The following is a 21,073-nucleotide window of genomic DNA, read 5'->3' as shown; positions in this document are numbered from 1 at the left end:
CTGCAGCGGAGTTTAGACCCAGACACGGCTAGTGACGTCAGACTGAACAACCGGATAAGATGTTAGTATGTTGCTCAGAAAGGATATTCATTTTTTTCCAGCCATTTAAAGACACAGAGCTTTATTTTCCTCTATTTGCATAATTCAACCCTTGCTACAAATCTGAATCTAATTTGAAGTCAGAAATATGGTGACAGCTCATGACCATATGTGTAAGCTCACATGAAGTGAGCTCTGAAGTCATGCTTGCAGATGTCTACCTGTCTGCAGTGGATTCAAAAGAGCTGAATTCATCTTAAATCTATGTAAATCCACTACAAACACACCAATGTGAACACTTAACAGTTAAATACAAAATCTTTGGCAAAGGCGTAAACATGCTGCACATTCATTAAAAATGCATTGTCCATTAACTATAACATTACAGACAGAAGATGCTTCTTTATTTATTTTATTTTATTTTTTACCATCAAACGACATATGATATTTGTGATTTTTAGCATCTTGGACATCCTGCACATTTCCACTCTCATTTGGAAAAACCTGTGCACTATCTGGTGCATTCCTGCAGCAATTCTTCAGAACACCTTTATCTGTCTTCAGAGGTAGCAAGTCTGTTGGCACAGTCACTTCCAGGACAAAAATATTAAGAATCTAAAAAAATACTTTTGATGTGAAAAAAAGAAAACTGCTCTTTAGCCTTTCAGTGTAACAATACCAAATGACCTAAATAAAATTATAATTGTTTTCACTTTTTTAACATGCACCCCCTTTTTGAATGTACAGATATACAGAGGAGAAAAAATATATTACAAATTCAGGACAAATGCTCCAGATTGCTGTAAAAAAAAAGTCACAAAATGCTGAGCGTTTTCTTTATTAACTGTAAAGTAATGTTAGATAACAGCCGGAACTTTAATATGGTATATAATATAGTCCTATGTAAATGCAGTTAGGTGTGTACCAGTTTTAAACACTATTAACGTACATTTTCATCAATCCCCATTAATCAAACAGCAAAAATTTTAAAAAATAGAAAATACGATATTGAAGCCGTACGTTAATCCACAAAAACATATGGGAGTCATCCAGTAATGCCAATAATATATTGTTTTTCTTTTTGCTTTATCCGCTGTATATGTGCAGCATGTTTAAATACAGTAAGTCAAAGAGCTGATTGATGTAAGAGTTTGTTTTTTTTGACTGACGCCTGAGGTTGAAAACACACTATTTCAGTTTCCTCATCCAAGTTATTAAAAATGTATGCAAACTCTGGTCTAGTCTTTTTATTGCACCTGAAGTCATGACCTCCCGGGGAAGAAAGCTCGCTGTAAACTGGCAGGCAGCTGGATTTAAATATGAAAAATAAATCTCCACGAGTTTAAATGCAGACATGAAAAATTAGTCATACAACACGAGGAGTCAAGAAAGAGGTAACAACATGTGTTGGTATATAAACATTGGCCCAGTGGTGATTTCGCCTGACGCAGTAACATTAAAAAGACGTGATGACCAGTGACCACGTTAACTGGTGGTTTTACTCTCATGTGCTGGAGTGGCCACACTGCCTCTTTTACTGTGTGCTGGAGTCTTGTTCACTTTGCCATTCATCCCCTTAAGGTTGTACAGCCGGCTGAAACTCAAGTTAAATGGAGTTCTCCCATCCTGCACTTCCGGTCCAGATGCCGTCTGGTTGTGAGACTGAGTACTGAGCTGGATCTGTGGGTTCATATGGAATAAGGAGGAGTTTGGATAAGGAGTTTGGTTCTGTGCTGCTGAATCCTGGCTCTGCTGGCTTTGGGAGACCCGTTTCCGTCCGGCTATAGATCCCACAGTACCCGTCACCAGTGGTTGCGGTGGTCTGGTTGACGTTTTGTGAAGAGATGACATATTATCAAAGAAATTCGGATTACGTTGGACCCTCTGTTTTTGAGGTTTGGGTGAAGCGTGTGAAAGCTGCAGAAAAAAGAAAGACAGAGGAGATGTCTGACTCAGGGTGTGTGTAACACTTCTGCAGCCAACAGTTTCTCATATTTAATCTATTATATGTGGGGCAACTTATCTATAATGCAGTGTAGGATTCTTACACTCACACACGCATTAGCAAGTGACATATAAGCTTTGTTGCAAATGGAAAAGAGAGGGTGCAAAGTGTCTGTGTTATTTTCACGTTCATTAATATTACACGACTGAAATAAGCTAAAACATGCAAACAACACTTCACTGACTCAGACTGAGTACTCTGAGATGAAAGGCAGTGGATTCGGGGCAAGAGTGAGTGAGTTAAACACCAATAAATGTGAAACCTATTCATCTTTTAGACTCCTTTAAATACTCTATCAGTGCAAACACGCACAGCACGTCATTATAAATATGCCACCTTTATTTGCACGAGGCATCCTTCTTCAATAATGAACAAAGAATGGTTGTGCTGCTGTGTTTCAACTTAGTGATGCTCTGCTGGTGAAAGGTTCATGGATCAACACACAAACACAGAAACAAATGCTGTAAATTATATTACATAGGATTTCAATTATATACAGTACTGTGCAAAACTCTTGATCCAACCCTGAATTTGTTATATATTTTGTACTCTTTTTTTTTTAAGTGATCTTGAGCAATAGTTCTTGAGGCTCTAAGAGTCTTTCTTTGAACAACGGCTACTTTTCACATGTTTAACAATAATGGAGCCTAAAGAGCTATAAGCCAAAAAAGAATATGATGTGCAGTGTGAGGAACAGTATCTGAAAGTCATGTCCTTCAGAAACAGGGGGGATCCAGCATAAACCTGAGAGAAGCTGGGCCTTCAATGATCTACTGTTCACTGAAGCCTCATCAGAAATGGCCTCAATGGAAAGGTGTCTGTCAAGAAGCCATTCCAGAAGGGAAGCAGAGAGAATGGGCTGAGATATACAAATCACATAATAACTGGACTGAAAATCAGGGTCAGCAGGTCTTATAGAGTGATGAGTCCAAATTTGAAAATTTAGTTTAAATCATCATGAGCCAGCTGAGGTGCAAGGTAAAACAGTAAGTCTACACGGTGGAGGCGCTGTCACGGTTTGGATCTGAATTTTAGATGGTGGGGATCTTACTGGAACTGATGGAATTTATGAATGCAGAAAAAAATCCACCATGCATTACCTTCTGGAAAGCATTTTATTAGCATGACAATATGACAACGATCCAAAACACACTACCAAGGCAGTAAAAGAATACCTGATTAAAGCCCAGAGCTCACACCTTCAAGTTATTGAAGCAGTATGGGATCATCTTGACAGAACAAAAGAAAAGGCAGCCAACATCCAAAGAAGCCTGGAGAACTATTCCTGAAGACTACTTCAAGAAATTGCAGAAAGGCTGCCTAGCAGACTTCAGACTGTGTTGAAAAAAACATGCAGTCATATAAATGTTCAAAATTAGAATTGTGCAAACTCTGTTTTTGTTTTATATACTTTTCCTGCCCAAGCATAAAGAAATGAGGGGCGGCTCAAGACTTTAGCACAATACTGTATGTTATTAAAGCCTTTCACATTCAATTTTTCTAAACTTTGATGAAACTTAATATAAAAAACTGTCAGTGAAGAACAAAAAGGCACTTTGATAAATGCACTATTTCAAGTTTCTTTATATAGCACATTTCATATGACAGGCATAGACTTAACAAGCTTCAAAGCAGAAGGAAAAAGGACATCACACATGGCAAAAACTTCTAAAATAAGAGAATGAATGGTCTGTATTTGTATAGCGCTTTACTCAGTCCCTAAGGACCCCAAAGTGCTTTACACATTCAGTCATCCACCCATTCACACACAGGTGCACACAGCACTGACAGCGCCACCAGGCCCTCCACCACCAGTAGGCAACGGGTGAAGTGTCTTGCCCACGGACACAACGACCGAGACTATCAGAGCCGGGGCTCGAACCGGCAACCTTCCGATTACAAGACGAACTGCCAACTCTTGAGCCACAATCGCCTTTTACACTTTAAAAAGGGATTTTGATCAGCAGGATAAAAAATATAGGAATAAAAATAACACTGATCCTGAAAAATTTCCCCATTGATCACACACGTGCAAAAAGAGATACGCTTTGAGTCTCTTTTTAAAAGAACACACTGGTGTAGCAGTAGTAGTTGTAGTAGTAAGTGGTAGAGTGGGACCATAAAACTAGATGATTTAGAAATCATTCAGTATTTGCTTTGTGATTCAAGCGATGCCAGGAGGTCTAGATTCAGTAAGCACACCGACAGAGTGAAAAGAGGCTGTCATTCATCGATTTTACAAGCAGTGAGAAATTATTTTACTGGGAGGCGAAGAGAAGAAGAAATAAGAAGGACGTTTAAACTTTTTGGTTTTATTTAAGACTCTCCCTGCAGCACTGCCGTCAGCTTTCAGGCCCCACTTCTGTGGAACCAACTCCCAGTTCAGATATAAAAGACACCCACCCTTTGTTACAGCTTATAGTTACAGCTGGATCAGATGACCCTGAATCCTCCCTTAGTTACACTGTAATAGGCCTAGACTGCTGAGGGCTTCCTATGATGCACTGATTCTTCTTCCCTTATTTCTTTTCATTCTATGTGTTTAAAGACATCTCTGCATTTAATCATTAGTTATTAATCTCTTACTATGGCTCTCTTCCACAGCATGTGTTTTATCTTGTCTACCACCCCTCACCCCCAACCGGTCACACCAGATGGCTGCCCCTGCCTGAGCCTGGCTATGCTTGAGTTTTCTTCCTGTTGAATGGGAGTTTTTCTTCCCTGCTGTCGCAAAGTCAATGTTTGACTGTTGAGGTTATTCCTTTGATTTGGTGAAATATAATTATGCATATATTTACTTAATACCTGCATTGTTACAGTAGGAAAAGGTGCATAATTTTCTATTGAAAATAAAAGCATCAGAAAAGGCTGAGACTGTGACAGGAAGCACCTACAACTGTAGATATGTTGTTTTTAAAGATGATAAAAGGCCGGCTTAGAGATAGTGAGCATGTGCTTCTACAAGCTAAGATCACACCCACATTTTTGGCATGCTTCGGGTTTTTTCCGTCACGCAAGTTAACACAGAGTAAAGCCTTGGGATCTACTAAAACATTTATTTTGCCCTCATTTAGTTGTAAAATACATTTGGGCATCTAATTATGAACCCTGGCAATGCAATGGGTGCGTTTCTTCAAGAGACTAAGGATGTTGGCGGATACAGATATGCTTACCAAGGCTCCAATGGAAGATTGACACCACTTTCATGTTTGCATACTAAACAGTTTCAGCTGCTTAGCTCAGCTTAGCACAGAGACTGGAAACAATGGACATACAGCAGCAACTAAGTGTCTCAAGGTCACCAATTGAAAAACTGTGTTTTTTTTTTAAATTAAGTTGTCAAAGAAGGAAAAATGTGTTACCTTAATTTCAATTAATTAGTGTGATGGTTCTGTTTTTTAACAAAATCCAGTTGTATATATACCCATTTGGATATGATTGGCAAACTAAAGAAACGTTTTGTTGGTTTTAAATATTATTCTGATCAGTGCTCATACCTTCTGTCCCTCTGTCTGCCTCTTTGACTGGGGGCTCGCTCTCCTCTCTGTACCCCTGGGTCTTATTTCCACCTGGTTTGAAGCGTTCTCCCTCCCCTCTCTGTCTGGTCTCCCTCCCTCTGTTGATTTAATGTCACCAGCGGACGATCGCTTTGGCTTTGATCTCTCTTTACTTGACCCTCCTGCAGTCATTCCTCCATCCACCAGTCTGTCTGCAGCTGACTGGCTCCTTGCCACCTTTCTCGTAGGCGTTTGGACCTCTTTGTCTTTTCCTCCTGTTTCAGTTGAATCTTTGCCTCGTTTAATTTGCACCATTATTCTATTAGTATCCTCACTGCCTCTCATCTCTGTCCCCTGGGATTCTTGCTCTTCCCTCGTCTCGGCCACACTCAGTTTCCTCCCATGTTCGTCCTCTTCACTTGCTTCTTCTTCACTTGCCTTGTTCTCTACCTCCCTAGTTTCCACTTTTTTTCCAAGTAAAGAAGAACTGGGGACTTTAGCGGCCCCAGTCAAAGTCTGTGTTTCACTGTGTGCCGTACCTAATGTAGCATCACTTGAGCTGTAATTTATGTGTGCAGGACCGGTGCCAGTGGCGGGAGAATTTAGACTATTTGTGTGTGCGAAATTAATGTGATCCGCTATCATCCCCTGGTCACGAGAAGCCATGTGGTCAAAAACAGGCTCATTAAAAAGCGAGTCGCTACATTCATAATACTCTTCAGAGGTGGTGGAGAGAGTGGAGTCCTCTCGTGAGGAGATATAACCATCAAAAATGTCTGGCGATAGAGAATCCAAGGCTGGCGTGCGTGGAGAAAATCCATCAGGAGTGGGAGTGTGTGCTTTAAGCGACTGTGATCGGTGCACAGGTGTTTGCGAACGGAAGTCCGGCAGGTGTGTTTCGGTGAGGTGTAAACGCAGGGCTTTTTCGGGCGTGTGTGTGCCAACACGTCCTGTAGAAGTTTGTTCTTGAAAGGTGCTGTGCGTGTTGTGATTTGCAGTATTTCGCATATTAACCTCATTGTCTACATGTGTGAGTCTTACTTGTTCACCTTGCTGGCTGTGGGTGTCTGTAGCAGATGTGTGTGCGCCATCGCCGTTATGAGGTCGCAGACATGAGGTCGAGAACACTGGCGCTGTCGAAGAATTCAGAGCCTCCATCTGATCCATGTCCTGTGGTTTAGAAAATGATATCCTTTGGGGTTCATGTACTCTTGCGAGAAATGTTCTGCACTGTGTCACATTTTCACCTTTTCTGTCTGACACGTCACCAGATTCAGAGCCTGTCAGAGTCCTTTCAGGGCTCGCTGTATCTGCCTGCGCTGTTGCTATACAGCGTGCGTCCATCTTCCCAATAATCCTGCAATCTTTGGAAGTTTTGAGGTCAACATCTTTTGGAATGATTTCTTGAATTTTCAATGCAGCTGCCTTTGGTGCATCATTAATCAAAGCGTCTGACTTGTGCAGCTCGCTTCCAGCGACCGTCTGGGATGCTGCTCCGTCATCGTCTTGCTCATCTGCTTCCACACTTGTCTCTTTAGATTCTTGCTTTGAAGTTTCTTCAGGATTCCCTGTGTTCTCTGTGTCTTTTTGTGCCCCTGCCTTACTGGTACTGTCGTCCTGCAGCTCAGGGACAGTTTGACACTCTTTTACCAGAGATGTCTGCTCAACAGCTGCCACATCAAACGCACTGTGGGCCACGAGGGGCCCTGTGCTGGCCTCGGGCCTCCTAACAAGACGGATCTCCGGCAGTTTCTGCCCATTGCTGGTGCTGCTGTCACTCATAACTATCTGTATGGTACGAGGTTTAGGGATAGGGGGAGCTGGGGTCAAAGAAGAGGATGCAGGGAGGGGTGGATTTGGTGTTGTAACGGAAGAAGTTAGAGGAGGAAGGGCAGAGGAGCTGGTGGAGGGAACAGAAGCGCTAGAAGATGTGCTTGAGTGCACTGTAGTAATAGGAATGTGGTTATTTTTAGACTGTGTGGCAGAAACCAGGGAGGTGGAAATGTTGCTGTGGACAGTTGGAGTCTGGATGCTAGAAGCCACTTCAGTAGAGATTTGCGGTTGCTTGTGAACAGCTCGTGTTTGTGAATCCGCCTGTGGTGGTGGGGTCTTTTCTTTCGTACCTTGTTCTGTGTTTAATTCTGGGGAGTTGGGAATCTGAGGGGTGTGTGCACCGTTTGGTGTTGGGGTGTGTGTCCTGTGCACAGCAGAACTTTGTGTGCTCAATCTACTTGTAGGTTCTGCTTCCTTTTCTGTGTTTAATTCTGGGAGCGAGCCTGACTCAGCGTGACTGTTTGATGAGACGGGTTGTTCTGCGTGGGAAATCTTCCCCTCGTCAGAAGCGGGTGCTTCGCTGCTGGATTGGGGAAGTGTTTGTGCACCGAGGGGAGTATCAAGGCCTGCCTCTTGGTTAGTGGTTGTGCTTAAATCAAATTTATTCTTGGGGCTGACAGAATTAGCGGCGTCTGACTGCAGGTCAGACTTTTCCTCAGATGCAGGTGATTTCTGTTCAGATGCCTCTTTGTTATGTGTGACATCACTGAGTTGTGCTTGCTGTGCTTTTTCTACAGCATCATCAACCATGGATTTAGCCTGTGCTGGTTGGAGTGCATTCACCTCCTCTTGTTTAGGAGTCGCCTGTGTGGGCTTGGCGACTTCTTCCTTGGATTCCTTTGTGCTGCTGAATGGACTGCTAAACCTGATCGCCTGGCTGGTTTCAAACATCTCTGAACGCTGCAAGTGGACTTGAGTTGGTTTTTTGGCATCCCGAACATTAATGAACCCTATGACATCACTGGGGGGGTCAGGTTCTGGCCATGTGGGCAGGTATGCGATTAAGCATGCTTTTTCTAGATTTATTAATCCAGGATGGAGAGGAGGAGATTCTTTTGTCGATTCTTCACTAGCCTTGCCTCGCCTCTTCTTCTTGGAGTTCTCTGGATTTTGGGGTTCTTTGGGGCTTTCTTGGTTAACAGAGGTGGTGGGGCCGGGGTTGGTCAAAGCAACCAGGGCATATTTTGGGCTGTACAACTTCCTCGCAATCTCAGCAGAAGGGGGTATGACAGGGGCGGGCTGTGGGAGGGGTTCCGGCTCAGGTTCAGGCTCTGTGATGGTCTGCCGGAGGTCAACAGAACTGGAGGACAGATAGAGGAAGCGAAACAGTCGGTCGAAGCCATCCACAGCCTGGCCTGTAACCACGGTGATGAGATTCCTATCCAGACGCGAGGCCATCCAAGTGAAGCTGCACAAAAAACAAATATGAACAAATAAAAAATGCAAATTCAGACTTATTTAAACTGCACCACGATACCACAAAACAAACTACACTACACTGCAAGCATAATGAAGTAATCAGCAATGACTGCAAACGTAAAAGTATAACAGTCACTTAGGAACTGCACAGTTACTCTGGTAGATTGGATACATTTACAACCTGTTTGTCTGCTATGTCGACAAGCCATTGTTTATTTATCTCTTGTGCCAAGTTGGCAGTTTCAAAAGCAGGTGGAGCACAAGGGGATAATCTTTTTCTGACACATTCTCCCTCCTTCTCACACACGTGATGCGCACTGACCTGTACGACCCAGACACAGCTTTGTCTCCATCAACGAACATGAATCTGTGACCCATTCGCCCTCTGACCTTGGTGCAGGACCTCGTGTAGAACTCCGCTCCTTCTGAGCAGCGGACACGAAGGTGCTGAAACACAAACAAACACGCAATTTTTGTACATATTAAAGACCCAAAACTGCCTTCATAACCTGTGACCTGCATTATAGAATAAAAGGCTGCCAAACAATGTGAGTAGAGACCGTGAGTCACACTACGTCAGCCAAAGAACAATAACATCCACAAATAATAGTAATATCAAACATTTACAACTCAAATGTAGCCAATGTAGAATTTTCTTTTTTTGCTAACAAACAACTGTTTGCCTTAATAATAATCCCTAAAACATAGATACAGAAGTCATTAGCAGTCATTTTCCACTTACTGCCTTAATCTAAGGCAATTGCTCCATGTGTTCAAACATCTAAGCAATTACACAAACTACAGCCAGTGTAAACACTCTGCTTAAAACTTACACAACCCACATTATGATGTCTGGCTTGTCTTTACTTGATTTGAAAACCTATATTCCCCACCTTTGTTGGAAACTGTCTGTTTTTCATGCCTCTTAAAAGCACAGCATATGTGTTATAAAATAAGCCTTCTGAGTCAATTTTCCTGCACCTGCTTTTGCCTATAATGTGTTAAGGCTCAAAGCCTATAATGAAAATAATTATTCCTTTCAACAGAAAACATGTTTTCCTTCCATCTGTCCATTGTCATTAGCCATTTCTGGGTCCAATCACTTCTTCTGATCTCAAAATCAAACAAATGTTGAAATACCACTTAGGCTATGTTCACACTGCAGGTCTTAATGCTCAATTCCGATTTTTTTGATCAAATCCGATTTTTTTGTCTGCTTGTTCACACTACAAATAAAAGGTGACAGCAAACGCGCTCTAGTGAGAATCCTCAAAGCGGCCCGCATGCGCAAAAGAAGACGTCACACACACTGCACTCTGTTTCGATCCAGACCAAGCAGTATGGTTTGACTGATGGCTGTTAATATAAAGACTTGTTTCGGACTTTACGTTTCCCAATTTTTGCTTCAAGTTATTTTATAAAATGTAATAATTATCCTTATTGCTGTTTTAGAGAGGAGCGGTGCTTCAAAGGATTATACAGTACAAATAAAATGTTCACGTTTCTCCAACGTTGTCTTCTCAACAGTTTCACTGACATCTACACTGGATAACCAGGAAGCGTTCGCGATGTCTTCTCCGGAGCTGATAATTGGCGTCTGTCTTGTGTCCGTGACGTAAAAGATGGATTTAATGCGACATCATGACAGTTCAAACAGCAGTCGCTTTCTAAAAAATCGGATATGTATCGGATTCAGTACCACATACGAAAGTGACCCAGATCGGATTTAAAAATATCGGATTTGTGCCGTTCATACTGTCATACCATGATCGGATATGGGTCGCATAGCAAAAAAGTCGGATTTGATGCGCTTTCGCCTGCAGTGTGAACGTAGCCTTAGTGTTAAAAAAGTCTGTACTGTTTTTAGGTTAAAACACAATGATCCATGCGTTTATTTTCCCAGATGTTACAATAAAGTTTAACGTTCAGGTATCCATGACAAGAGGATTTATAAGGTTAGCTGTGTTATAAGCTAGCACAACATTAGCTAGCTAGTTTCTAAAGATGTTCGACCATGTTTTGACAGAGACAGAAAACTAAATAGTAGCAACATTTGGAGGGTTAGTGAAGTTGTGCTAGTTGGCACACAATTATGTCCTACCTCTGTGGCTAGCTACAGTGAAGAGGATTAGGCCCACCTGGGGGGGGGATGTGGCCACATCTTTTTTTTTTGCAGAATTCTGAGATTAAAGTCAGACTTCTGGAAAAGAAAAAAGACATGTCCACTTTTTTTTCTTTGTTTCTCCTGTGGCCCTAATCCTCTTCCATACTGCAGAGTTATGGTTAGGATAATATAAAACATTAGCACAGGGAAGATGGAGGATGAGTTAAACTGTTTTCAGTAAAAGTTCGCGGTTCCAGTTAGTAGAGACAAACGTCATAATATGGCAAATAGAAGATGACGAAAATGTTTGAAATTATTCATCCACAACAAAAGATTAGCCGTTAATATCCCAAACACATTGAATAGCAATCAACTTTTTCTCAGCAGCTAGTGGTGGCTGAAAATTAAAAAGAATAATTCCAAAATAAAAGTTGAACTGATGCCTTGGTTTAAGGTGCTTCTTAAACAATATCTGGATGTCCTTGTTAGACTTTCTATCAACAGTAATTTTGTGTTCAAGGATAGTTTTCTAAAACCTCTTCATCAATTAAAATTAAATGAATGAAATTTAAAAATGAAATGAATGAGAACTATAGATATTTACACTGACGGCTGTGGTGACTGAAACCTGTGACCTCATCACTTATCCTACTGAGCTTAATGGCACATTTGAATAATATCATTCCTGACTGTATGATGCTAACATTGTGGAAAGAGCCTGATGTTAGGTTCAACATGCAACAAATGAAATACAACAGAGGTATACAAAACTGTGACTACCTTAAAAGTGTCTATTTCTTAAAATCAGGTTGCAGTAATACTAGTTTGTGTACATGGAGAAGACCAAGTTGCATTAAAGTCTCATCACAATCATGTACTAAAAAAACAAAACAGAGACAAATGCCTTTCATTTCTTCTTTGCAGTAATCTGATCTACATTTCTTACTTTGTAAGAGACGGGCTGACGCAACAACTATTCTACGTGACACAACATCAACATCCATATATGTACGGTTCAGTTTCTGGCATCAATCATTGACAAGTTTTGACCAAGGAGATGACGCCGCAGTTTTAATCATGTTTGCTGGGTGTTGCTGCACGGTTTGGATTACTCACTAAAACAAACGTCTGATCCTGAGCTTACTTTCACTTTGAAATTTTGTTCAGACTGAAAGTGATTCCTTTCTGAAACGTTCAAATATTTGGAGTCTGGGACACCGTGAAGCCTGGGAGTTTTTAGAAACAGCTTAAAAACATGCTGTACATGAACAGTGCTAACAGAAAAACTGGAGCGCTTGAAAGTAACCACAGTAACTGAATCCTCACATCATCATCTAACCCAATGCACTTTCAGAAAGCAAAAGACAAATAGATACCAACTAAGCCTATGCAATCTCTGTGCATATGCATGTGCAAACATGACCTCTGTGAAAAGCCTGTTTTCAACTATACACCAAACATATAAAATAATGTATGTTGCAATGCTAACATTTAACCAGTGTAAGGTTCATAATAACTGAATGGTACAATATCATTGTTGCAATCATAAACTGATATTAGAAAGTCTGACTCAGTCAAACTTTTCAGAGTTAAATGTTGCAAATATTTTTTATCCTAATACTTGCATGGTGATATTGTATCAATACAGGAACACTAAATATTGATATTTTATTAAAGAAATTAAAATATGGTGGGAACGCTGTGAACAAAAGGCACATGCAACACTACCACCCTAAAAGTACCCCAAAAGGTGCTTTTAGGGTGTTTTTCTTCATTGTCTGTAGTGTTTAAGAGCTAAAAGTCTGTATAAAACTAGTTTAAAAAACATGGTTTCCTTCCATCACTTTTCTACATCACTAGCTGCTTGTCAACTCTGTTGTCATTGACCATTTCTAGGTCCAATTGCTTCTTCAGTTCTCAAATATTAAGATACCGCTGAGTGTTAAAAACAATTTATTTCGTTTCAGCTCCAACAAAAAGATCCCAGTTGTTACAATAAAAAAATAAAGGTTTAGGTATCCATGAACAGGTTTACAAAGTTAGGCAGTGCTATAAGCTCGCAGGACGCAAGCAAACTCTCATTAAATCGACTGAACTGAAAGACCATCTGACAGACTTAGCCTCCTAATTTGCAACAAGCTAATACCTAAGTTACATGATTAAACATAGGACATCAATCTCCTTGCATCTACAAAATAAGAAGAAGAAAAAAGCGTGGCTTCCTGGTGACAATATTGAATTTTTTCACATTCTGCGACCGAGTGCAACTTGTGGTGACTCAGTGGTTGCCCAGAGATTGAGGGTGTTGCACTCATGACCATGTGGACTGACTGAGGTCACTCTCAGAGAGATTGTTGGAGGTTTGCAAAGAATTGCTGTCTAATTTATAAATGCAGACAGATTGCCAGCATGTTGCCATCAGTCTGATTGAGTTTTTGTCAATGAGTGCAACTTGAGGGACTCGACTCAACAGGCTGCCAGCTGGTTGGATTCTGGTTATATTCATGTAGAAGAAGAAATGTTCATGTATTAGTTAAATGTGAATTTCAATCTATGTAGACAGCAACACATATATATTCATGGATGATTTATCACAGTTAATTGTTGTATTATCCAAAAAAGAATGCATGGAAGTGTTAGACTGACAATCTCATTTTACAAACATAATACAGTAACGTTGGAGAGAGAAAAAAAAAAATCACACCATTACACATATTGACCTTAAGTTGTGTGGTTCTTGTTGTCGTTACTCAGCAGTACATAAATAAGCTCCATAAGCCCAGCAAGGTGTGTAACAGACCCTCAAGTCACCTTGACACACTAGTCCTTTGGTTTGTTGTAAGTGTAGACTTACACTGTCTGATCTGGGGATTTTCAGCCTGCCCTTCCGGATGCCTTGATACAACTTTGAGTGCTAAGTCTGTCTGAAAGCCACATGATGCAGCCAAAACATCATGCAGTCAGTCTTCTTGTTTCAGCTCCTCCTCGTTTCTTTTTTTCTGGCATGCTTTGTCTCACAGTAGAAACACTTGTTTTCCTCCTTCGTTTAGGCACACCCTAAACTTTCTCCTTCCCCCAGTGCATTCCTTTGGTTAACCGATTCGATAAATTGCATTGCACGCTCCAAGTTCATGACGACGAGCATTTGAGCAGTTGTTCAATGCATTTTATGCGGAAATAAAACCACCTCTGAGTGCACTGTGGTTTCAACAGTCTCTACAGTCAATGTGCACGCTTTGCTAAACTACTTAAATTAAGCTCTGTCAGCTTGAAGTGTGGCAGTTGGATATTTTCCTAGAAAACCTTCCTGAATAACTGATGGGTAAGAAGAATTTAGTACCTTATTGCCCACTCAGGTGCCAGATTCCACTTACTCTCACTCACTTGGCAACTCATTTCACCACTCATCTGCTCCTCCTCCCATCCCTCCCCTCCAGCCGCTCTATCTCGTCACTTACGGCTTGTGGTAAATTCCCAAACTATCACCTGTTTCCTGCAAGTCATCCTCTGATTGTCTTTCTTGACAGACTTGTCGCTTTTAGAGATGTTTGTGTTAGCTGCTCATCGTCGTCACGTACTCCTGTCTCCTGGCTCTTCAGATTTTCCACATAGATGAGCATCTATTGGTGCACTGTTAATGTTAATGTCATAAATGGCTATGTAGTTTTACTTGGTGAAATAGGCCCCACGCCAAAGGTTGCCTGCCAGTATAACAAAGCAGCAGTATATGACACATCAGGGAGCAAGCCCCTCCAGTGCACTTCATAGGAGAACCTAACAGACTCGCAGTGTATGACTAAGAGAAAGGAAGCACGCTGGCTGTCAAACAAACAAGATTGTGTCCTACTACACTGGATCCATCTCTTAACAGCGTTGTTTTACTTGCTGCAGAGCCACCGTGGATTAAACAGAATAGCAGCTTTGCATGTCATTTTAAAACTCTCTGTCAGGTGTACAGTGTACGCTCCTGTTGGCTAAAACCAGAGAGTGACCTACCTGAAGGAGATACACTTGTCTCTCCATAAATATTAGAAGAGACTGTGGCACAGAATGTCTTTTCTTCATACAGAGCCACTGTGCTATCAAATATTTAATTTAGCAGAGCAACTTCAGCCTGTGTGTCTACTGTGAAGCAAGTAGGAGTAAATCTGTTAAAGACAGATTTTCAGTGCTTATGAATCTAAAGCAAGAAAAAGGTCTGGGACGTCTTAGTAGGAAATAATAACATGGCATTTAATTCAAAAGGCAAATGCAGCGAGTATGAATCGCATATGAAAAACTCATTAAACCGAGCAACCGCTTTCACTTATCATGTCATGTGCCACACAAACATGTGCTTTTGTTGACAAAGCAAACACTGCTGCTATTGAATTTCTTGCTGTTTTGTTGGCAAATTGGATCCAGATGGTACTGAAAGACTGTCAAGCCTGTTTAACTTTAGTTACTCTGAGGCATAAAGTGACAAGTGTGAGTGTTTGTGCATCTTTTCTTATCTGCATGATCTGCACGCATGCATTCTACTTTAGATATTTTGAAATATTTCTGCAGTATTACAGGGACCACTAAGCACACAGGTCGAGCCAATAAGGTACGGCTAATGCTGCAGACGGTATGCGTGATCATGGCTAAAAAAAATTATTCTTCAATTCTGACCAAAATGTAAGTGAAATACATGAAATCAAACATTTATTTAATCAAATAAAGAGCTGTTGAGGACAGTGTGCTTGGTGTAAACTGTATAACAATCAGGTGAATTTCATTTTGCCAATTTCATGGAAAATTTCCATTAAATTTTCTTCTGTACTCATGGAAAATTTCAATCCTTTACAGTTGAACCAAACACTCCAACTGGAAACACCTTGCGTTGGATGATTTCAGCTCCTTCTTCCACCTGTCAAGCAAAACTGTGTCCAAGTGAAACAAGCAGACCTTGTGAGAGGCCCCATCTAATGCTGACTAAGCCATTAAAAAACACTACACAGTGAAGTAATATGAGAGAACATTAATCCTGCACAACGACACTTTAACCAGTAATCTATCCTAAACTGTTCTTGAGAAATGATCACACCTAACAGAAAGCAATTGTTTCTTTTGGTTGACTTGAGTTAAAATGATTGTGTTTGCTTTGGCAGCTTTCTACAAAAGATTTATGCCCCGAGAAAACAGTTCAGTGAAAACGCATTTTTATATTCCATGCAACTCCCTTTTAACATGTCCCGGCACGAGAAAGATCTGTTTCATATCTGTGTTTTGATCGTAGCTAGCTACTTACGATATGTAACAATAAAGGTAGGCAGAATGGGATTTATCTGCGTTGCAGTACCAGCTGGGTGGATCTACTGGTGGTTGTGTGGACTCTAGCGTGTGTGCGTGTGAGGGAGACAGCGAGAGACAAAAGAGAGAGGGGAAGCCGGCATGTGCTTCTGTTTATCCGTGCATAACAGAAGTCTCTTGACTTCAGTTGCTTATTTTGCGAGATAATCTGTCCTTGTGTTCTACATCAACAGCCTTACAAAGTTATTTCAGGCTCAAAAACACAGCAAGACTTTCCATTTTGTCCCAAAGGTTTCAATGCACGCGTTTGGGGCCAACAGGCAAAGACGCTCAACTCGTCAGTGAAACATTTACCCTGTAACACTTTGACCTCACATGTCACACAATGAAATTTCGCTTTCTATCTCATTATCATTTGAGTCGTAATCACCTTTTATTGCCTAGGTGGAGCGCTTTGAATGGCGACGTCTGTCCAACAGCGTGCTGTGGGAAAACTGAACGGCTGACTTTTATGACTGTTTTCAGCTTTACTTAGAATTTGGACTCACTCTTTCATGATAAGATTCAAATTGCTATGCAAAATGACGAAGTGGGTGGTACCGGCTCACCTTGAGGTGTCCGGCGTGCATGTTGGCCCTCCGACACATGGCCAAGAAATGAGGTAGCGTTGCACGCTCCAGCAGGATGTAAACAGAAACTCTCCTTTTGAAACCAGCATCAAGCAAATCTCTGAAGATGTCGACATCAGTGAAGACGTCCATCACCACTGCGATTACCTGGAGACGCAGAAGCACAGGCACAGAACCTAGATCAGCCTCAGATACTCCTATGTAGTTCATGCATGAAAATGAAAACAAAATTCATTACAGAGCAGAAGGATAAAAGCCTCAGCCTTAAGGTTACTGCGCGGACACATTTTTATGCCAAAACAAATAACACTCAAGTTGTTTTTCAGGTTTAAGTAAAATAAGTGTTTCCTATGCAGAGGGAAAGTTCTCCCAGCTCTCACAGCTACTTATACAACCGATAACTCGTTTTCTGTCTGAAGCTCTTGAGGAAAATGATCCAGCGAGCTCGTTTCAGGCAAATAACACGTCACAGAGAAGTGATGCTAAGAAATAAGACATGTCATAAATTTCTGCCTCCAGATGACTCAGCCGCATAAACAGACACAAACACTGACTGATAGGCATGAGCGCTGCAAATTACCCATGCAAATACCCCACCTAGCACACATAGTCCACTGTTAGTGGCCTAGCTGATAATGGCCATAAATCAAGCTGCACTTTACTCATTTGGTCAGCAGTCTGTAGTCTGACTATACTGACTTCTTTAGACTTTATGCCAGCACTGTGGGTAATTTCAGGACTATGCACAGCTGATTAAAGAAAAAAAAAGTTAGTTAGATGGCTAGAAATCAATATTTTCGGATTTTTATTCAGTCATTAAATGAACTCAGGTGAGTAAACATTGGCATGCTTTGAAGATGAACCAACACACAAGTCATCCAGGAAGCTCAAAACACACATAAATATTGATGAGAAAACAAAGTTTTCATCCGCACTTAAACATGGTTATTTTTATATATTATTTAATGCACAATGTGATGATGAATAGTGCCATTTAATATTATCATAACTGCATTGGCCCACCTACCTTTTGCGCCTGTGCGATCATTTTTCTGACAACCTCTTTGATGTGAGCGTGACCATCCAGCGGCGGCTGCGTGTACACCGTAGCGCGCGTCACCCCCCGGTACGCATCGCTGTCGGGCCAGCCCAGGTCCATCTGCGGGATGGACGTGTCCGACAGCTCTGGCCAGTAGTGAAGCGACAGCGGGGTCTGCACGTCTTCGGCATCCCCCGAGAACAGCTCCAAGCCCGGGTCATAGGGTTCGACGGCGCCGGTGAGAGCTTCCAGCTCCGGGTCTGAGAGGAAACCCCGGAGGCCGCGAGCCTCCAGGTATTTAAAGAACGCCTCGCGACCATCCCGCAGGAGAGCCTCCAGCGCGAGCCGCTGGTCCTCACAGTAGAAGAACTCGGGCTTGGACTCGTGCGTCCGCGGGTTCACGTGGTTATCATCCAGGCACTGAAGCTGGGATAGAGCCATGTCGCGAGCCCGAAATAGTTAACTGAAAAAAAAACAGCAATACAACTTTCATGAACCACCCAGTTCTACGAGGCAGTTCTCCAAAACGTCTCCAGACTTTGGCTGAAGACAGACGCACCTGTGTGCTTTAATTCCTCGCGTTTCTTTAAAAGAGCTGAGCAGCTTAGCTCGAGGTCTGGTAAATATCTTTCATCGTGTCGCCTGCTTCGGTCAGCGCTATAATTCCGCTGGTCAGCCATAATGCATTAACACTGAGCCATTGTTACTACCAAGCTGAAAGGCTACCCGGCAAGAGAGAAAGTAAATAATGAGCGACATGCTGCCTGCGGCACCGCCCGACAGGTGTGACCTTAACAGGCAAAACACACCTACCCACACGCTTTCAGAAAAAGGCAGACCTTTATCACGTGACCTCCAGGGCTTCCCAGTTTTATGAAGTGTTGCAGCGCTGGCAGCAGGAAGATGTCCATCCCTCGATTTGTCCATTAAATCATTTAGAGTGAAAACCATCAGCGGATCATACATAGCTGTTTTACCTGTTCTGTCATGTTTTTTTTTTTCTTATTTAACTTCCTGCCAGGATGGAAAAGCCCCAGCTTGTGTTTTGTAAAGATCAAATTGAAGCACATAATTACTTTAAAGAAAGACTAAAATATGACGGTGAGATCAAAGCGGGATTAATAAGATGTAAAATATCACTGAGGGGCAATAGGTACATGCACCATTAAGTTTTTGTTTTTGGTTTGTTTGGGTTTTTTTCTCCTGGTGTCTGTGTTTTCAACCACAAACTTTAGCGTCTCCTGCCTTGTGCACTATGTTTCTGACCTCTGACCTGCACAGAACATGTTGAATAAGAGTTGCAAATAAATTCCCAAATAATTAAAACATTTAGATTTACGCAACCCTTTACAAAACGAAGAACAAGTCTTCACAACCACCGCCAATCAAATGTGTTGCCTCAAGACTTTTATGATCGTTATATCTCTTTTATCAAATAATAACTTCATTTGAACTGCATCTAATACCAGAAACATAGTACCTCGTTGTCAGTAGATTATAGTGACAGGGCAGCCCAGTTACATCTATAAGCATGCATGTGATGTTATTACTGTGTAAGAACAAAGAGATTGCAGTCAAGGCTGAAATTTACTTTTCAGCAGGGAGGTGTTCTCGCCTACAGCTCACTGTTTCTGTTTTTAATGCAGAGCAGGCCTGATGCAGATGCTCAAACTAGAAGTCTGCACATTGCAACCTAAAGAACAATGACGCTTAGAATCAGGCAATGGCGGTATCGCAACATTTCTGGGCACGAAATTTAAACCACTGCTTGTGGTTTTGGGAGAGGCTATACCGTGAGATATTTAGCAATGATTTGTTGATAGCGCTGCAGATTCCACACACAATTTTACTCCAACTCTGGCTAATGATCAGTTTTCAAACCTCTAAAAGATTTATTATTTTAGTGAGCTAAAATGAAATAAAATTGAAAGATTGGACAGATGGATAAACTAAACAGTGTTTTTCACGCCTAGTTTTAGTTTTTAGTTTGGTTAACTGCAATAACATTGATGCAGTCAGAAAAAGAAGTACACCCTCGGTCAGTTTTAGTATCAGGACACAATAAAGTCAAGAGTTAATTTTTTTATTTTTTTTAAATGGATCTAAAATGTTGCAATAATGTGTGAAAAAACAAATGCGCCCCACGATTCAGTAGCTTCTATAACCACATGCAGCAATAACTCGGAATAATGGTTTCCTGTATGATTTTATCAGTGTCTTGCTGTGCAAGTCCACTTTTGTTTACAGCATTGCTTCAATTCAGTAACCTCATGTTGACATTTGATCTTTGAGTGGGTCATTGCAACACCGTTAGTAGAAAAATAGCCTCATTTGACTCCAGAATACCTTGGTATACAAACAAGTTCATGGAGTTCATGGTCTGCAACGTCCCAAATCATCACCCCTCCACCACCGTGCTTGACACAGTTCATTTGTGCTGTTTGTGCTGATATGCTGTTATGTTTACTTTTCTCCATACACAATGCTGTGTATTACAGTCAAACAGCTTCATTTTAATCTTGTTGTGATTTCTAACTTTGCAAACCTAAGCTGCACTGCCATGTTGATTTTAGAGAAAAGAGGCTTTCTTTTGGCATCTCTTCCAAACAAGTCATACTTTTTCAGTCTTTTTCTAATTGTCCTGTCATGAACTTTAACATTTAACATGCTAACTGAGGCCAGTAGAGTCTGAGAGGTACTCTTAGGCTTTTTTGCAGTTTCTCTGAGCATTGCATGGTTTGACCTTGGGGTGAACATGCTGGGATGTGCACTCCTGAGAAGACTGGCAACGCTCTTGAATGACTTCCACTTGTGAATAATCTTTCTCACTGTAGACTTCAAATTGGAACCCTTTCCCGATTGATGTCTAAGATCATCACTGATGTGTCAGTGCAGCACCTGAAAAACTGCCCGAACTTCTGCTTTCATAGGGGGGCTCACACTTGCTGGCGAGCAGTCGATCAAAAGTGTTTTTTTAGACCTTTAAGGACAGGATGATTTTTAATTATTTCCTACATTTGATTTTGCTCTGAATTGCAGTCATTTTAACTGACATGGACTCTCCAGGTGTGTATAAAGCCTGATATTATCCCTGCATGATTTGGGTGTTCCAAAGAGCTCAGTCATCCACTGTGAAACGCCCGTCTGCCTTCTTGTTCATTGTGGCTGAGGTCACGTGACTGTGGAGGAAAATCAGCGACAGTCAGCACTCCTTGGTCTTCGTTGGTGTCAAAG

At 41.5% G+C, this 21,073-nt stretch overlaps 1 protein-coding gene across 2 annotated transcripts; it reads right to left on the bottom strand.

Moving 5' to 3' along the window:
- Nucleotides 1-672: 672 nt before the first annotated feature.
- On the bottom strand, nucleotides 673-18,615 carry fam83ga (family with sequence similarity 83 member Ga). 2 transcript variants are annotated; one of them, XM_005743524.1, is made up of 6 exons: nucleotides 17,828-18,615; nucleotides 16,780-16,947; nucleotides 9,116-9,240; nucleotides 6,789-8,782; nucleotides 6,591-6,711; nucleotides 1,896-1,956 (listed from the first exon to the last, which is right to left on the bottom strand). In XM_005743524.1, exons 1-5 carry the CDS (start codon nucleotides 18,278-18,280, stop codon nucleotides 6,638-6,640), a joined length of 2,814 nt encoding a protein of 937 aa, XP_005743581.1. In that variant the 5' UTR covers nucleotides 18,281-18,615; the 3' UTR covers nucleotides 1,896-1,956; nucleotides 6,591-6,637. The 2 variants fall into 2 exon arrangements, with proteins under 2 accessions (XP_005743580.1, XP_005743581.1); XM_005743523.1 differs by having other exon boundaries at nucleotides 673-1,956; nucleotides 6,591-8,782.
- Between the last annotated feature and the right edge of the window lie 2,458 nt (nucleotides 18,616-21,073).

The sequence above is a fragment of the Pundamilia nyererei genome, unplaced genomic scaffold, assembly GCF_000239375.1.
Source record: "Pundamilia nyererei isolate P.nyererei 1_Seehausen unplaced genomic scaffold, PunNye1.0 scaffold00132, whole genome shotgun sequence".
Lineage (NCBI taxonomy): Eukaryota > Metazoa > Chordata > Actinopteri > Cichliformes > Cichlidae > Pundamilia > Pundamilia nyererei.
Note: the sequence above shows the minus strand (reverse complement) of the source record. Positions and strands in the feature narration are given on the sequence as shown.

What these genes read in the sequence shown, in the direction of transcription:
- fam83ga (XM_005743523.1), bottom strand. Translation starts at nt 18,280, where the DNA reads ATGGCTCTATCCCAGCTTCAGTGCCTGGATGATAACCACGTGAACCCG. An exon ending in GCTGTGTCTGGGTCGTACAG is followed by an intron (nt 8,783 to 9,115) that starts GTCAGTGCGCAT and finishes TTTTTTGTGCAG; the next exon opens with CTTCACTTGGATGGCCTCGC. An exon ending in AGACACCCACAGCCAGCAAG is followed by an intron (nt 1,957 to 6,590) that starts GTGAACAAGTAA and finishes TTTTTTCTGCAG; the next exon opens with CTTTCACACGCTTCACCCAA.